Raw genomic sequence first — 15,699 nt, forward strand, 5'->3', positions numbered from 1 at the left:
AGGGGAAAAAACCTCTAGGAATGAGATGGGACTTGCCCAATCATTATAGAATGCTGAACGTTAGTTATAGTGCATGGGGGAACGGGATGAAGTATTCTGGAATAGGGCACTGCAAGCTGGGTGGCTATTTGAACAGAAACACTCTCAGTTTATTGTAGTTTATGCAATTATAGTTCATAGCACCTGACAGCACTTTGGATCCAAACCACTTCAAAAGCACCATCTCAATCATCCTTACAATAACTCTACAAGGTGGATCCTTGCTTGGCAAACGTAGGATTAATACAGAAAAGCTTGCCTATGTAGCTAAAAGGGAAAAGTGAGCTTTAAATCTGATATTTCTTGCCTCAGTCTTTTAGTTAGACTCTAGCTCTTTTCCGTTTTTATCTTTACCCTCAAGTCTATTCCATCTACAGAAATAATTGCAAGAATTGCAATTACCAGGTCCTTTTTAATTAAAGGAAAATAAAGTCAATGGAGACAATGATTAAAAGCCTTCAAGTGCTTGAGATTCTGCCAGGGAGAGGAGAGGTTACCATTGTTGTCTCCTGGCCCAGAATCAAGAGTTAAAGATGAGAAGGAAAAAAGATGGACGAGTTATAACAACTTGTGTTTAGGTGTAGCTTTAGGAATTTTAAAATGGTCACAATGGCACCACAGCAGAAGAGCTGTTCTACAAGCTGTAAAGAATAAGGCACATAGGCCTTGTTAAAGGAAGTTTTAATTACAAATGTTTTCTGCAGGGAGCATGGAAGAAGACACTGTCCTCCTGGCATTTCAAATAAGCTGCTGTAGGTGATAAAGTTTTATTTCACAGACTCAGAGTCTATCCATTTTCATCAGGAACTGTCTGTATACAACTGTGCAAGGGAAAGAGAATCAGAAAAAGCAAGGCAACTCTGGGGGATGGGCGCGAAAGAACAGGATCTGTACACAGAGGTCAAGAACCTCTCATTTGTCTCAGTTGCCAGTTTTCAATGGCATAAAAATATGGCACAAATGCAGCAATTTGGTTAGTTGGTTGAATGACAGACATAGCTGAAATCTGGCTAGAACTAACCTAGCAATTTTCACTTTGCTTCCAATTGCAGGGTAGCTGAGAGAACACATCCGTAAGAGTGAAATCTTACAGTGAAGAATCAATCGGAAGATACAATGCGTGTTAACTCTCCCATTGCCCCAACCCTAGCTGTTGTCCCCCTCAGATTTATGGAAGGGATACTTCCAGGGAGAAAAACACAAATATTCTCCATCAACCACTTGGACAGAGTTGTAAATTGGTTAAGTGCAGAACTAGGGGTGGGGAGAGCCAGATTCTAGTCCTTGCTTAGGCACAGGAACCAGCTGAGTAACCTTGGGCCAGTCACACCTTCTTAGTCCTAATCACAGTCAGGCTCTGTGATATTGGGTGATAAACAAAACTCCTTGTCACATCATGCTTGATACCTTCGCTGCAAGAACTAGGGGAGGGCAGTGTTACAAGAAGCACCCCAACCATGCAGGACAAATGCCAAGGAAAACAACAGACAACAACTCTCCATCCCCTCCTTCTCTCCTGTAACCACCTGCCTCATTTACCTTTCAGGAAAATTGAGGTTTTCCCTTAGAAATCCTGAAAAATCTGGATTTGACAAAACTGTCATTAGGCAAATACTCACTAAATAAAAGCAACATATAAGCTAGAGAAATTGGACGAACATAGGGAGGGAATGAGGTAACAATATCAAGCTTTCAGAGGTTAAAATACAAGTTCTAGCAAATCAGGGGCCAGAGAGCTAGGCATGTATTGATGAGGTGAAATCCATTATAAACTACAATGAAGTGTTACTCAGATAAAGCAAAAACTATATATTTCAGGTGAGGCATGACAAAAAGACTTTTAATTCTGCTAAGGATGATTTATGAGTTACTGCAAATCATAAGAAATAGATCACACACAATTCAGCAATGTGATCTTCTGGCAAAAAGGAAAAATACTGGTTTGAATTATAGAATTATAGCTCTGTAAAACAAGAATAACATTAATAGTATTTGGTGCAATGTCAGTAACTATGGACTGCAGAATTCTACACCTACATTTCTCAAAGAAGTTCACTGAAAATTATCTTCAGTTGAGATGATAAAACACGAAAAGGCAAATCATTAGACCGAAGGCAGAAAACTGACTATATTTAGCATCAAGAATCAAATATTGATGATTTTTAAAAGTTTAAAAGATGTCAGGAAAAAAGCAATAGCTTTATATCAGTTTTAATTCTAAAAAAATGTCTTCTAATTATAAGATGTCTTTAGCAATCAGTCAAGCTACTAGGAAGATTTTTTACAAAGTGGCAGGGTGATTTGCAAAAAGAAAAGTAGAATAATATCTCTTCCAAAGCACTCCATCATATATCTTCATGCATAGGAAAATGTTCCAGCAGCAGAATTTTATTTTTTACTGGAGAACTGAATGGCAGCAGTTGATTTTTATAATGATGCATTTTGTGTTCATATTTCCTGGGTATGTTCTCAAGCAACATGAAACTATGCATAAATGCAACAAACTATCACAGATGTTAGCAGTTGTTACTCACTTCAATTGCCGTTAGCCCTTTGAGGTTGACCAGATCAGGAGACAGACACCACAAGATGACTAGAACTTTACTGAGATAGGTTATTGTAACAGAGTTTTACAAGCCTGATTGCATTTTGCTTTCCTTCCTCTTATACCCCAGGGAGCCAGGGAAGGGCCAATCTGAGCTTCTTCCTAGCACTTTCTCAACATATCGTTTTGCACATGTTGTAACCATCTCTGAGGTTGTCCCAGGGTCATCTCCGTGACTCCCTACAATGGAAAGATAATAGGGACCACACCAGAGGCAGACAACATTTTCCCCACTGCTAACCAGCAGAAGCCAGATGTATTCCCTGATCATAGGCAGTGATGGTAAGAACCCTGGGGAGACAGGAGAAGCACTGCTGCCTGATTAATCATATAACTCCATATGCATGTCATTATGCTCAGCCATAAAAGAGCTCCCTGCAATTCATACTCCATCACTTATTTACTGTAATAATAAGCAGTTAGGGTTTCCACCTAAAGGCTGTAACACCCTCTACCATACCAAGCTTAAAATATTTACAACGATTATGTGGATGATGTCTGGGCCTGCTGTCTTCAGCCCCAGATCCATCATCTTCTTAGACTTTCTCCTTCTTTTTTAGTAATGTTTTGTTTAAATTTTTATGTTTTATGTATTTATATGTATTTATGGTTTTAATGTTTTGTGTGAGCCACCCAGAGTCCCCCATTGGGGCAAGACGGGCGGGGAGAAATTTAGTAAATAAGTAAAATAAATAAATAAATTGATTGTTTACCATCAGTTGCACATCCAGTAGCACCATCACTTGAACAATAGCGCATTTCAATCCTTTGCCTTCCCACATCTAGCAAACTTGCATCAGGAAGACGTGCCTTACAAGTGTATCGGAATCGTTGTTCATAGTGCCCACCATTGTCAGAGATATTCACTGGTGTCCATGGAGTCCAAGGAGTTGTCTTCTTCAGTTCTGGACAAGGGCTGGTATTACAAGCCTGATACTCCTACAAGAAATGACATGGTGACAGACTGTAAATTATAACAGGGTTGTATATTACATGATTTATATGCAAGTTGAAAGACTGCACCAGATTCAATCTTCCATGGACCAAATTATTTTGAATTTGAAGCTAAAAAAAATTATAAATTGCAGAAATTATCATTTGGACACCAATAGACTTATACAATAAATAAAGCACAAGTTATAACAATGGTTATCTTGTAAACTCCAGATCCACTGGATAATAGAATTCTGAAACAATGGATTATATTTTATGGTTTTATATTCCAAGGATATACTTGATTGCTTAAATGGAATATTTTTAATTGTGTCCACAGTTGTTATTTTTTTTAAACAAAATCCACTGATACTGGTGGAAATATAGCTTTTAAAAATCACAAGCAAATTGCTCTGAGGAATGAATTCGAAAGGGAAGAAAACCCAACCATCAAGACCCTTCTCCAATTACATCTGCCTGGTGGTAGAAATTGGAGCAGAGTTTCTGAGGCCACAGCAACTCTAGGAATATTTGGGTAATCTTGTCCCAAAACATTTAGAATTTGAAAGGTTAAATCTATGCATGAAGCAAGCTGTCACCCCAAATGTAAACACTTACAGTATATGTATGTTAAAAATAGCACTACTATTGTTCTGTTTATTCCAGCCCTCCTGCCCATCAGCGTCAGGGAAGAGCAAGGCCATTAGAGATGGCTTAGTGCTCCATCACAAGAAATTCCATGGGCAGAAAACTACTGTATTTTCCTGGCTGGTATAATTATGAGATACTAGCCCCATAACCCCTGGCTTCTATTTCAACCCCACCTCATAGTCCATTCAGGTTGGATGCAGCTAATCTGGCCAAGCACTTCTCTTCAAGGGATTTTTCTCATGCATTGGCTAAACCACCTAACTGAACCTTTCCCCAGTGCCTTGGTACAGTTGTCACCCCTGTAGAATCTCTTGCTGATTTCTATGCAGTGCCTGCTGGATCAAGAATGGCAGATACCCCAGTGGTACCATAGCAAGAGAAAGGGGCTAGGGTGAATTCAGCCCTTAAACAGATAGGCATGGAGGGCATAGCTTTTAAACTAGCTATCTCTGATTAGTTAAAATGTAACATTGTAGATTCTGGATTCTTCCTCTATTGAAAAATCTACCATCTGAACTAATGGTTACTGCAATATTGATGCTTACCATGAAATCCTCTCATTTCGGGCTCTCAGCTTAGAGTTGTTCATTACACAATATTTAACTTTTCATTCTACATATACAGTTAGCACAAACAGACTTTAAGACTGGATCAAATAAGAGCCATAATTAGAGCAACTAAAATGAAACATGTTTTCTCCTACAAATGTGCAATGGTTGACTTCTCATGGGTTAATGCCAAATCACACCCCTCAGTAAAAATCACAAGAGAAAACTTGCTTTGATCTGTTAAGTTATGATAGGACTGCTCTGACCTTTTGTTTACCACTCAGATTTAAAGGTTCACCAAGGTAGACCAAAATAACCCTACAATGTAGTATTCAGAGGCCACTGAAAGCTAAAGTGAAATGGAGAATCCTCTTAGCCTGAGTTTGTGTGGACAGAATATAAATAGATTTTATTTATCTAAGAGAGTTCTAGTTTTTCTCAGTAAACCAGTAGGATAGCATATCATAAAAGTACCAAACAATAATAGATAGAAATCCAAAAATCCATAGGACAGATCAGCGCAGCAGCAGAACTCAGAAAAGCTATAGAATTAATGTTAAAAACAGCTCCCAAATACCAGAACATCAACAACAACAAATTCACTGGGCAGTGGAATGGATTCTAGCATCAGGGCAGCCTCCCACCACCGTGCAGGAAGGACACTTTGGAGACAGAATACCAGGAGCACAACTTCCACCCTACCGTGTGCAAACATGGAGCAGCCTACAGCACCTTAAAGCAGCTGTGCAGCTGCTTTTCAAGGTGCTGCATTCATGTTCCCATGTGCTCCACAGCTCCATTTGGAGGTAAAATCTGAAACACTGCACAGTTCTAAAAATGATAATAATAATATTTGTTGTGTAGTAATGAATGAGTGTATCTCTGAATTCTTCTCTGGATCATACAAAGCTACCTTCTTGACTCACAAATTTGTAGTAAAGTCCTACAAATACAAAATTGAGCAATAAACGCAGGTATTACTCACAACACTGCAACCTGGACAATCTGGACCATTTTCGCAAGTTCGGTGGCGAGCCTGAATGCCTCCTCCACACTGGGCTGTACAGCGCTCCCATACACCCCAGCCAGTCCAGAACATATGCGGGGAACAGAGCAAATGCTCATTACAATACCTGTAAGAAGGAAAGCAAAGTCAGATTAAATGTGATCTTACTTCAGTGTGCTTTGCATTAATATGATTATCAGTATACATGCTGTTAGAAATGAAAGAAAATTAAATCACAGACATCATCCATTTTTGAGCCTGGATGATACATTTTTGTTTTGGATGCAAAAATAAAAACATGATTTGATATGCTTATCGTTGCTCAGATTCAAACAGGAATCCTCCAAAAGTCAGGTCTACTGTATGTGCTAAACTGCTTACCCACTTCTATAGCTCTGAGGATAGACCAGAAGCTGCACAATAAAAGGACCTCAACAACTGTGATCTCAACATTTAACTATCTAATTTGAAAGAGAAGAAAATGGTTTAATTTAAACCAAATTTAAATATGGTTAAATATTTAACATAATACATGACTACCATTACAGGTGTGAACCAAATTTGGCCTGATGATGAGGCTGAATAGAAAATCCAGAACAGATTTTTATTTATACAGCATGGAACAAACGTATCAGCATTCCACCCTGATTCTGGGCCCTGACAAAATCAGTCGGTTTCTTTAGAGTTCCAGAATGCTGCAAGGGCAGTGGTGCCATAGCAGCCACACCTAGAAAGAAATACTATTTATGTAAAATGACATGGGGTGGGGATACTAGATTTAATGAGTAACTGGTCTGCCCTCCCATCAGAGTGACCTCTGTCTTCAGACCACCATTGGCTTCCCCATATCTTGGAAAGGTAGAGAGATCCTGAGCTCTATGATTTGTTCCAGCTCATCTTTGCCCAGTTTTTCAGTTATGTATGGTATTTTATGAACTCTGCCAGCTAGCTGAGCTAGCCAAATTATTATTTTTTTATGGAAATAACCAGTGTCTTAATTTTTCATGCTTCTGCCTCAAACCAGCTATCACTTTAACTGCATTCAAGAAGAAACACCACTAGTTCTTACAGAAATCCTTTCCTTTTGTCCAAATCCATCCCCAATTTAGTTTTTCCCCACCTCAAGGCTACTTACCGCTGCAAATTTCATCACATTCTATCCCCTAACAAAATTAGAGGAACAACAATTTCTATGAAATTTGGGCTGCTGTACAATCTTATAAAGGTCTAGGTTTTTTGCAAGTATCTTTCCATTCTGCTGAAAAACAGTAACACCTGTATGCTTGCAATCTTCCCATGCTAAAAAGAGTTACAGGCAAAAAGTAGAATTGAACCACCTTTGGAGAAACTATATACAACCATTTTTGAAATTCTGGGCTGAGCCTCTAAACTAGAATGGCTTGCCTCTGCATAGCTTTAATTATAACCACAGGAGGCCTCAATGTCAGCCTTATTCAAGCAGGGCTTTATAAAAGCCATTTATGGATGGCCATGCAGTTTCACCTGTTTTCCATTTCACACAAATTCACACACAGAGTTCAGACAGTAATAGCTTACAGTTGGAACCAGTACATTCACAAAGCTCTGATTTTAAGCCAGAATATTTTTGAAAAGTGCTTTGCATTTAATAAAACAAAAGGAGACATGACACCAGCTTTATATTTTCCTCCCTGTATGCACAGCATTCAAGTGCATTCCATGCAGCAAGCAGCAAGCCCCAGAAATCTCAAATATGATTCAAAGTCTCATTTTAGGGATGAATCTGCTAGAACACAGGATTTTAAGCCAAGACCAATTAATCCTCTTGGAAGCATTTCAAGCTAGTGGGGAATGCCTTACCCCTGCTGATCTTCCTCTCCCTGTTAATTTTTCTCTTTTCTCAAAACCCAGAGGGTTTATGATTTGCAATGTTTCTACAAAACAAACAATGCAAGAGTCTTAGGTCTCTGACATGGCAGACCTCTGCACTGACCTGTGCCCAGAAGTGGAGAGCAGAATTGAGAAGTTGACATGGAAAAACTGTCAAGCCAGTAATATGAGCCTTGACACATCCAACAAGCCACGCTCAGCTTCCAAAGTGGCCAACAGATTGAAGGAATGGAGGGGAGGAGGGGAACAACAAGCTAGTTCCTTCTACTTACATACGAACAGGAACAATTACTTAGGATAAAACCCTTTTTACACATAAAAAACAAAACCTGTGTTATTTGGTCAAGTAATTTACAGTGGTACCTCGGGATACGAACTTAATGCGTTCCGTGACTCTGGGCGTATCCCGAGTTGGTCGTAATCCGACGCAAATTTCCCCATAGGGTTCAATGTAAATCTGGTTAATCCGTTCCGCCCTCCGAATTTGGTCGCACCCCGAAGCAAATTTTCCCATAAGGTTCAATGTAATTACTGTTAATCCGTTCTGGCATCCGCGGACCACGCGTCAGGGGCAGGAGAACGGCCGGGCGCGGCACGGCGCAGCGGGAAAAAGGCCAGGCGCGGCGCGGCGCAGCGGGAGAACAGCCGTGTACCACGTGTCAGGGGCGGAAAAATGGCCACGAACCACGTGTCAGGGAGGAAAAATGGCCACGGACCACATGTCAGGGCGGAAAAATGACCATACCCCATGGCGGAGTTCGCACATCGAGGTAAATTTTTGCGGCCGGAGCTGGTCGTAACCCGAAAAGTTTGTTAGTAGAGGCGTTCGTATCCCAAGGTACCACTGTATTACTAACTCTTACTTATCAGTTTCAGGCCAGCATGGCCAGCACCACTGTTCAATTTCACCACCCCTAGTCAATTTCACAGCCTCAGGCACCAGCAGCCAAGAAGGGAAACAGGGCGAACAGCAAGTTAATTGCCAGCAGGGGCGGTGATTAACTCAGGGCACAAACAGATACCTTGTAGCTTCCCCAAATGCCCCAGGCAACGCTAACTACAATACTTCGGGAACACAGCAATTCAGAGGTGATCGGCAACGAATTAAAAAACCCTGGTTTTGTCCGCATAAGAAAGCCCCATGATTACAACACCAACACAGACAAAAGGCAGCAGTCGCGAAGACAAAGAAACCTGGCTGAATCTGCCATTAAGGAGGGAGGGGGAAGCCAGGGGTAACTACGGGTCAGGGGGGAACCCTATAAAACACTGTAAAGAACCGCACCAAGCCAATCCTGGCTTTGTCTGTAACCGTTACGCATTATGCCTGAGTAAACTAACTTTTGTCTGAGCCTATGTCTCACAAGGTTTTTGTTCAGCACCGAATGCAGCAATCCTTACATTACTAGGCAAAAGAGTTCTACCTGGTTGATCCGGGACCCACGACTACCCAGACTTCCCCAGCCTCGTTCACATCTGACATGTTGGAACACATTGGACTATTGATCCCATCACTCCCAGCCAGAATGTCAACAACCATGCTGGCTGGAATAATGAGAGGTTTATTATAACACACCCCAGACTAGAGACATTTGTTTTAATAAATTAAATGAGTCAGTTAAACATTATGAGCATTGCTCCAAATTAATCAGGAAGCAGTATTTACTTACTTAAATATTTAATCTCACAACACATGGACAGACTTAACCATAGTTTCAACTGGGAAACTGTCAGCATCTTAGACCAAGCTAAATCCAAAAACAGGAGGGAATTCCTGGAAGCTTGGTATTCAGACAAGGCAGCCATCAACAGGCACACAGAGATAAACAACATCTACACACTACTCAAAAGAGACAATAAAAAGGCAACAAAAAGACCAGAACACCTCCTTGCCAGCAATCAACACCCAGATAAGCAGAGGTTAACACCAGGATTAACACCAGACATTAAGCAGTAAACAATACCCTAATCAAGGAATTACCAACTCAGACAGACAATCAAGCAGTAAACAACAGCCTACTTAAGGAACTACCAAGGAGAAAACAACACCAACACTGCCAGGGCAAGCTACTGTATAAAAACAGACAGCAAACCCCACTCCCTTCTAGCACTGAAGATGTTACCTAGCCAGGTAACAAAACGTCTGCAAGAAAATAACCAAGCTCAGAGAACCCCAAGGACTCCACAGTTCAACCCTGAGCTACATATATTCTCTTCTATTAGTATTTACTTATTTTTTTCATACAAGTGGTTTAATCTTAAAAATGTTCCTGCCTATTTTGGAGAGAAAAGAAATTTTGGGGAAGGAGGGTAAAGCCTGAGATCGGGGGGAGGCAACTTAGAGCCTCTATGCCTCCTTTAGGGACAAAAATTACAACTCACAGAGCTGCTAGAAGCTTTGCTTACTTTTCTGGCTGATTAGTTTAGCTAGCAAGGAACAGCCAAGTAACACATGACTAGTTTCCCCATTGACCTACAGTGGTAGTAGGAGTCATCTTTTACTTGGGTCATTGACCAGCAACATTTACATTCAATGCTAAAATTAAAGCCATCCTATTAGGCCAATAATTTAACCTACAGTGGGGCAAAAAAGTATTTAGTCAGCCACCAATTGTGCAAGTTCTCCCACTTAAAAAGATGAGAGAGGCCTGTAATTTTCATCACAGGTATACCTCAACTATGAGAGACAAAATGAGGAAAAAAATCCAGAAAATCACATTGTCTGATTTTTAAAGAATTTATTTGCAAATCATGGTGGAAAATAAGTATTTGGTCACCTACAAACAAGCAAGATGTCTGGCTCTCACAGACCTGTAACTACTTCTTTAAGAGGCTCCTCTGTCCTCCACTCGTTACCTGTAGTAATGGCACCTGTTTGACCTTGTTATCAGTATAAAAGACACCTGTCCACAACCTCAAACAGTCACACTCCAAACTCCATTATGGCCAAGACCAAAGAGCTGTTGAAGGGCACCAGAAACAAAATTGTAGACCTGCACCAGGCTGGGAAGACTGAATCTGCAATAGGCAAGCAGCTTGGTGTGAAGAAATCAACTGTGAGAGCAATAATTAGAAAATGGAAGACATACAAGACCACTGATAATCTCCCTTGATCTGGGGCTCCATGCAAGATCTCACCCTGTGGGGTCAAAATGATCCCAAGAACGGTGAGCAAAAATCCCAGAACCACACGGGGGGACCTAGTGAATGACCTGCAGAGAGCTGGGACCAAAGTAACAAAGGCTACCATCAGTAACACACTACGCCACCAGGGACTCAAATCCTGCAGTGCCAGATGTGTCCCCCTGCTTAAGCCAGTACATGTCCGGGCCCATCTGAAGTTTGCTAGAGAGCATTTGGATCATCTAGAAGAGGATTGGGAGAATGTCATATGGTCAGATGAAACCAAAGTAGAACGTTTTGGTCTAAACTCAACTCGTCGTGTTTGGAGGAGAGAGAATGCTGAGTTGCATCCAAAGAACACCATACCTACTGTGAAGCATGGGGGTGGAAACATCATGCTTTGGGGCTGTTTTTCTGCAAAGGGACCAGGACGACTGATCCGTGTAAAGGAAAGAATGAATGGGGCCATGTATTGTGAGATTTTGAGTGAACACCTCCTTCCATCAGCAAGGGCATTGAAAATGAAACGTGGCTGGGTCTTTCAGCATGACAATGATCCCAAACACACCGCCCGGGCAACGAAGGAGTGGCTTCGTAAGAAGCATTTCAAGGTCCTGGAGTGGCTTAGCCAGTCTCCAGATCTCAACCCCATGGAAAACCTTTGGAGGGAGTTGAAAGTCCGTGTTGCCCAGTGTCCAGATCTCAACCCCATGGAAAACCTTTGGAGGGAGTTGAAAGTCCGTGTTGCCCAGTGACAGCCCCAAAACATCACTGCTCTAGAGGAGATCTGCATGGAGGAATGGGCCAAAATACCAGCAACAGTGTGTGAAAACCTTGTGAAGACTTACAGAAAACGTTTGACCTCTGTCATTGCCAACAAAGGATATATAACAAAGTATTGAGATGAACTTTTGATATTGACCAAATACTTATTGTCCACCATGATTTGCAAATAAATTCTTTAAAAATCAGACAATGTGATTTTCTGGATTTTCCCCCCCATTTTGTCTCTCATAGTTGAGGTATACCTATGATGGAAATTACAGGCCTCTCTCATCTTTTTAAGTGGGAGAACTTGCACGATTGGTGGCTGACTAAATACTTTTTTGCCCCACTGTATGTACTATAAGCATAATGTGGTTTTAAGGTGCTAGCCTAAATATAAAGGTAGAACCAAGACCATTAAAATTTGAGAGAGAGAGAGATGGGTGTGTTAGGATCTTAAAATCAATGATAAATACCACCATATAAATATGTGTAAGAGGTATACTATCATATGAAACCATATAACACTAAAAATATCTAAATATAAATAGCTAGATAGAAAAATCACTAAATTAAAATCTGCAGGTATTTCAAACTGGATATTAACGGTGTGATTGTAATACTGTGGTGCAGAAATTTAGATAGGGCATAAAAGATGACAGAGAATCTAAAGACTGAATGGGCAAGGCTCCAATGTCTGAGAGTGTAATTCATGACGAAGAGATGTAACATACTGTTATATATATAAATTAGCACTAACTGTGGCAATAACTGTTATTGGCAATTTGTGAATGGAGTTTACACATAACAAAAACACCCAGGCCTCAGGGATAATACTGTGCTTCAGAAGGAATGTTCTTATATTTCCCTTCCAAAACAGCTTTAGAGAAGGCATTAAAACAGGCTACACTTAAAGTTCTCCTACATTTAGGAGTAAAAAATTGGAATAAGTATGAAGCTGGTTTGGGAGCTACAATTTGATTATTTATAAATATATCCTGTGAGAGGGCAGCAGCTTGACCTTCTATTCCTTAAACCCTCTGTCTTGAAGGTAATTTAGCTTGATCTGGCCCTAATGGTAAAACAGCGTCGCTGGAAAAGCTGAAATAGCTCCTAGGAGGATTTGAAATTATCTGCCAGTATTAGGTGGACCGATAGCCAGTTTGGTGTAGTGGTTAAGGCACTGGGCTAGATAGAAACTGGGAGACTGAGTTCTAGTCCCACTTTAGGTGTGAAGCCAGTTGGATGACCCTGGGTTCTCTCTCAGCCCTATGAAGGAGGCAATGGCAAACCACTTCCAAAACCTTGCCAAGAAAACTGCAGGGGCTAGTCCAGGCAGTCGCCAGGCATCAACAATGACTCAAAAGTGCGTGTGCACGCATGCGCGCATGCACACACACACAAAGGTGGACTAGTCCAACAGAGTTGTGCATTAGTTTTATCCAGTAAGTAAAAATATTTATCTAAAGACTGGATCCAAGTTTACGGACTCCTGCTTCCCACCAAAGTACTGCATTCAGGACACAGTGGGTAGCCTGGAAGATTCTTCTTAAAAATTTAGTTTGGTCCTAGTTGAGCCCTGTATAACAGTTGTGCTCAGGCCTTAGCTGCAAACAACTTAATAGCAGCAAGTATAAACTGTGGTCCTTGAGCAAAATAATAAACTTGGATGGCTGATGCTGATCTCTGTGCATTTTGCAATAGATCAACAGTGAGTTTTTAACTTATTTCTTCCTCATCCGTCCAAGTGAATCCTGGAGCAGGAAATCAGTAATCTTAAATAAAAACACTGGGAAGGACAAGGACAAGAACCAATTCATGTTTTTCAGCAATATGTATGACATTTACTGTCTTCAGTATAGAAGTAACATATGCATTGTGGCAAACAGCTTTTTTTTTTTTTTTTTTTTAATCTGCGCTCAGTCGTTACCGACTCTGCAGTGACTGCTTGGACGAGTCCTTGCAGTTTTCAAGGCAATTGTTTCGGAAGTGGTTTGCCAGAGCCTCCTTCCTAGAGCAGAGCCCAGCTGGTGAGCGCAGGAGGCGGGGTTTCCGTTGCTTCGCGCCCTTTTCGGGCGCGCGCGGTTTTTCGCGCTTACCGGCAACTGCTCCCAACTCCTTTTTTGCAAGGTGCCGCCAGCATTTTTCCTCCCACTGGAGTGAGAGTACCCATTTATCTACTCACGTGAGTTTTCGAACTGCTGGGTTTACAGGAACTGGGGAGGAAACAGGAGCTCACCCTGCTAACACGAAGGCTGGACTCGAACCGCTGAAGCGTCGACCATTTCTGGCCGGCAACTTTCAGCATCATTAAGCCGCTGCGCCACCGTGTCCCCCTAGGCAAACAGCTATTTATAGTCATAAGTTGGCCTAATTCCCCTTACAAATCTCTCCAAGTCTATGGACATCAATATATCTACCACCATGATTCTCAAACTGTGGTCTGCAAAGGGATCATCTGTGACAATGAATCAATGGCTGAACCACACAGGTCATAATAAAAATGGCAATGTGATACTAAAATTCAGAAAAATGGCAATAATTCAGTTATTCATTCCTTTTGTTCCTTTTTAACTTCTCACCACTCTTCTGAAAGATAGCTTTCCTCAGGTTTTGCATTCCTCTCAACCTATTCACTCTTCTCTCACACATTTGTTGATTTCATTTTCACTCATTCTGTATATGACCAATCCACCTCAAAATGAAGCAGAGCATAGTGTTAAGTAGGATAAAGAGATCACACACAAACACCAGTCACCTCTCCTGGTCCCCTTAGAGAGGCGATAAAATGTACAGCCATAAGAAGACAAAGCAATGTTGATATCAAGGACAAGGTGGGGTGATGAAAACTATGGGAAGTAAGGATGAGATAACTGGAACAGACATATCAGACAGTAACTGTTAATGTAATACACAGTATTTATATTCTTAATAAACCAATGGATTTGTAGTTCCACCTTTATTACCTCTGATCTCATGGATTACACATACTTTGATTTGTATAAACCTATATAAGGGAATTGTACCCTTTTCCCTTTTTAGTTTTGTTATTACAGCCTCCAATATAACAAGAAACACAATTTGTGTTTCTATAGATGGGTGTTTTTGTCTCTGCTATTAAACTCATAGTGGAGAAATTTCTCCTAAAAACATACTTCATTTATACTGGTTCCTTTGTATGCAATTCACATTTATTCAGCACCCATTCATTCTTGAGCATATCTCTTCTTGTTTTACCATTCACACTTCTTAAGTACCCCATTTCCATTGTATTCAATTTAGTTTTATATTTCTACTGAGATAACCAATTCTCACTTCCATCTTGCAGAGTGGACAGAAGCATGCTGTTACAAACGGCCATTTGTAGTTTCTTCAGCACATATTCATTTCTCCAAATAGAGAGTACATTTATCACTACTTTTCTAACAGCATTTGCACTTCTTAAAACCTCTTCATCTAATTTCTCATCTTTAATAAACTTTCTCCCAAGGTACACAACTTCATCTACTTATTCTACTTTCTGACCATGTTTGTATTACTTGTAATATTTCACTCCATTTTCCCTGTCAAACACAGCTACCTTGGTCTTTGATACATTGATTTTGAAATCCATATTTTTTGTTACATCATACAACCTAATATCTGCAGGAAATAATTTAGTTTCTCAACCAATAACACATAATTGTTTGAATAAAAAATTCACTCACATCCCCTGTCCCCTCCATCAGTTGAAGCAATCCTTTACCCATAGGCAACATGGCAACATTCAACTCCACACTCACAGAAAACATTGCATAATCCAAGCCTATTCACTTTATCATATTTTTTATAACTCAATAGACATACATTAAACTTTCTCACATTCACACATTTGGAAAAGAAAAATTTGATCTGCATACCTCTTGCCCAACATAAAGCCACATTATATTTCTCAAAGTTTGTCCATTGTCACCTCTTAAACCCCTTCAATCTGAATTCTGCCAGACGTCAGAAGCACGCTTAACAAACCAATTGTGCTGTCATTTTTCTTTCATTCTTGCTACTTTCCCTTTGCATAGTGGAACCGTACAGGCTTTCTTCCAATTGTCAGACACAAATAAAAGTCTTCACATTCCTAGTAAACAAGTACCGCAGCTATTCCATAAGCAAACTACATCCAT

The 15,699-nt window shown here is 40.5% G+C and overlaps 1 protein-coding gene across 1 annotated transcript in view; it reads right to left on the reverse strand.

Moving 5' to 3' along the window:
- Positions 1-15,699, reverse strand: part of SEMA5A (semaphorin 5A) — a 171,032-nt gene that overhangs the window by 15,633 nt on the left and 139,700 nt on the right. Inside the window, exons 16-17 of the mRNA XM_025166265.2 lie at positions 5,762-5,909; positions 3,358-3,583 (exon numbers count right to left, since the gene is read on the reverse strand). Coding sequence (XP_025022033.1) covers positions 3,358-3,583; positions 5,762-5,909 — 374 coding nt within the window. The remainder of the gene's footprint in view (positions 1-3,357; positions 3,584-5,761; positions 5,910-15,699) is intronic.

Source organism: Python bivittatus, unplaced genomic scaffold, assembly GCF_059951505.1.
Source record: "Python bivittatus isolate LINGU-HERP-01145 unplaced genomic scaffold, Pbiv_v1 ctg000960_np1212, whole genome shotgun sequence".
Lineage (NCBI taxonomy): Eukaryota > Metazoa > Chordata > Lepidosauria > Squamata > Pythonidae > Python > Python bivittatus.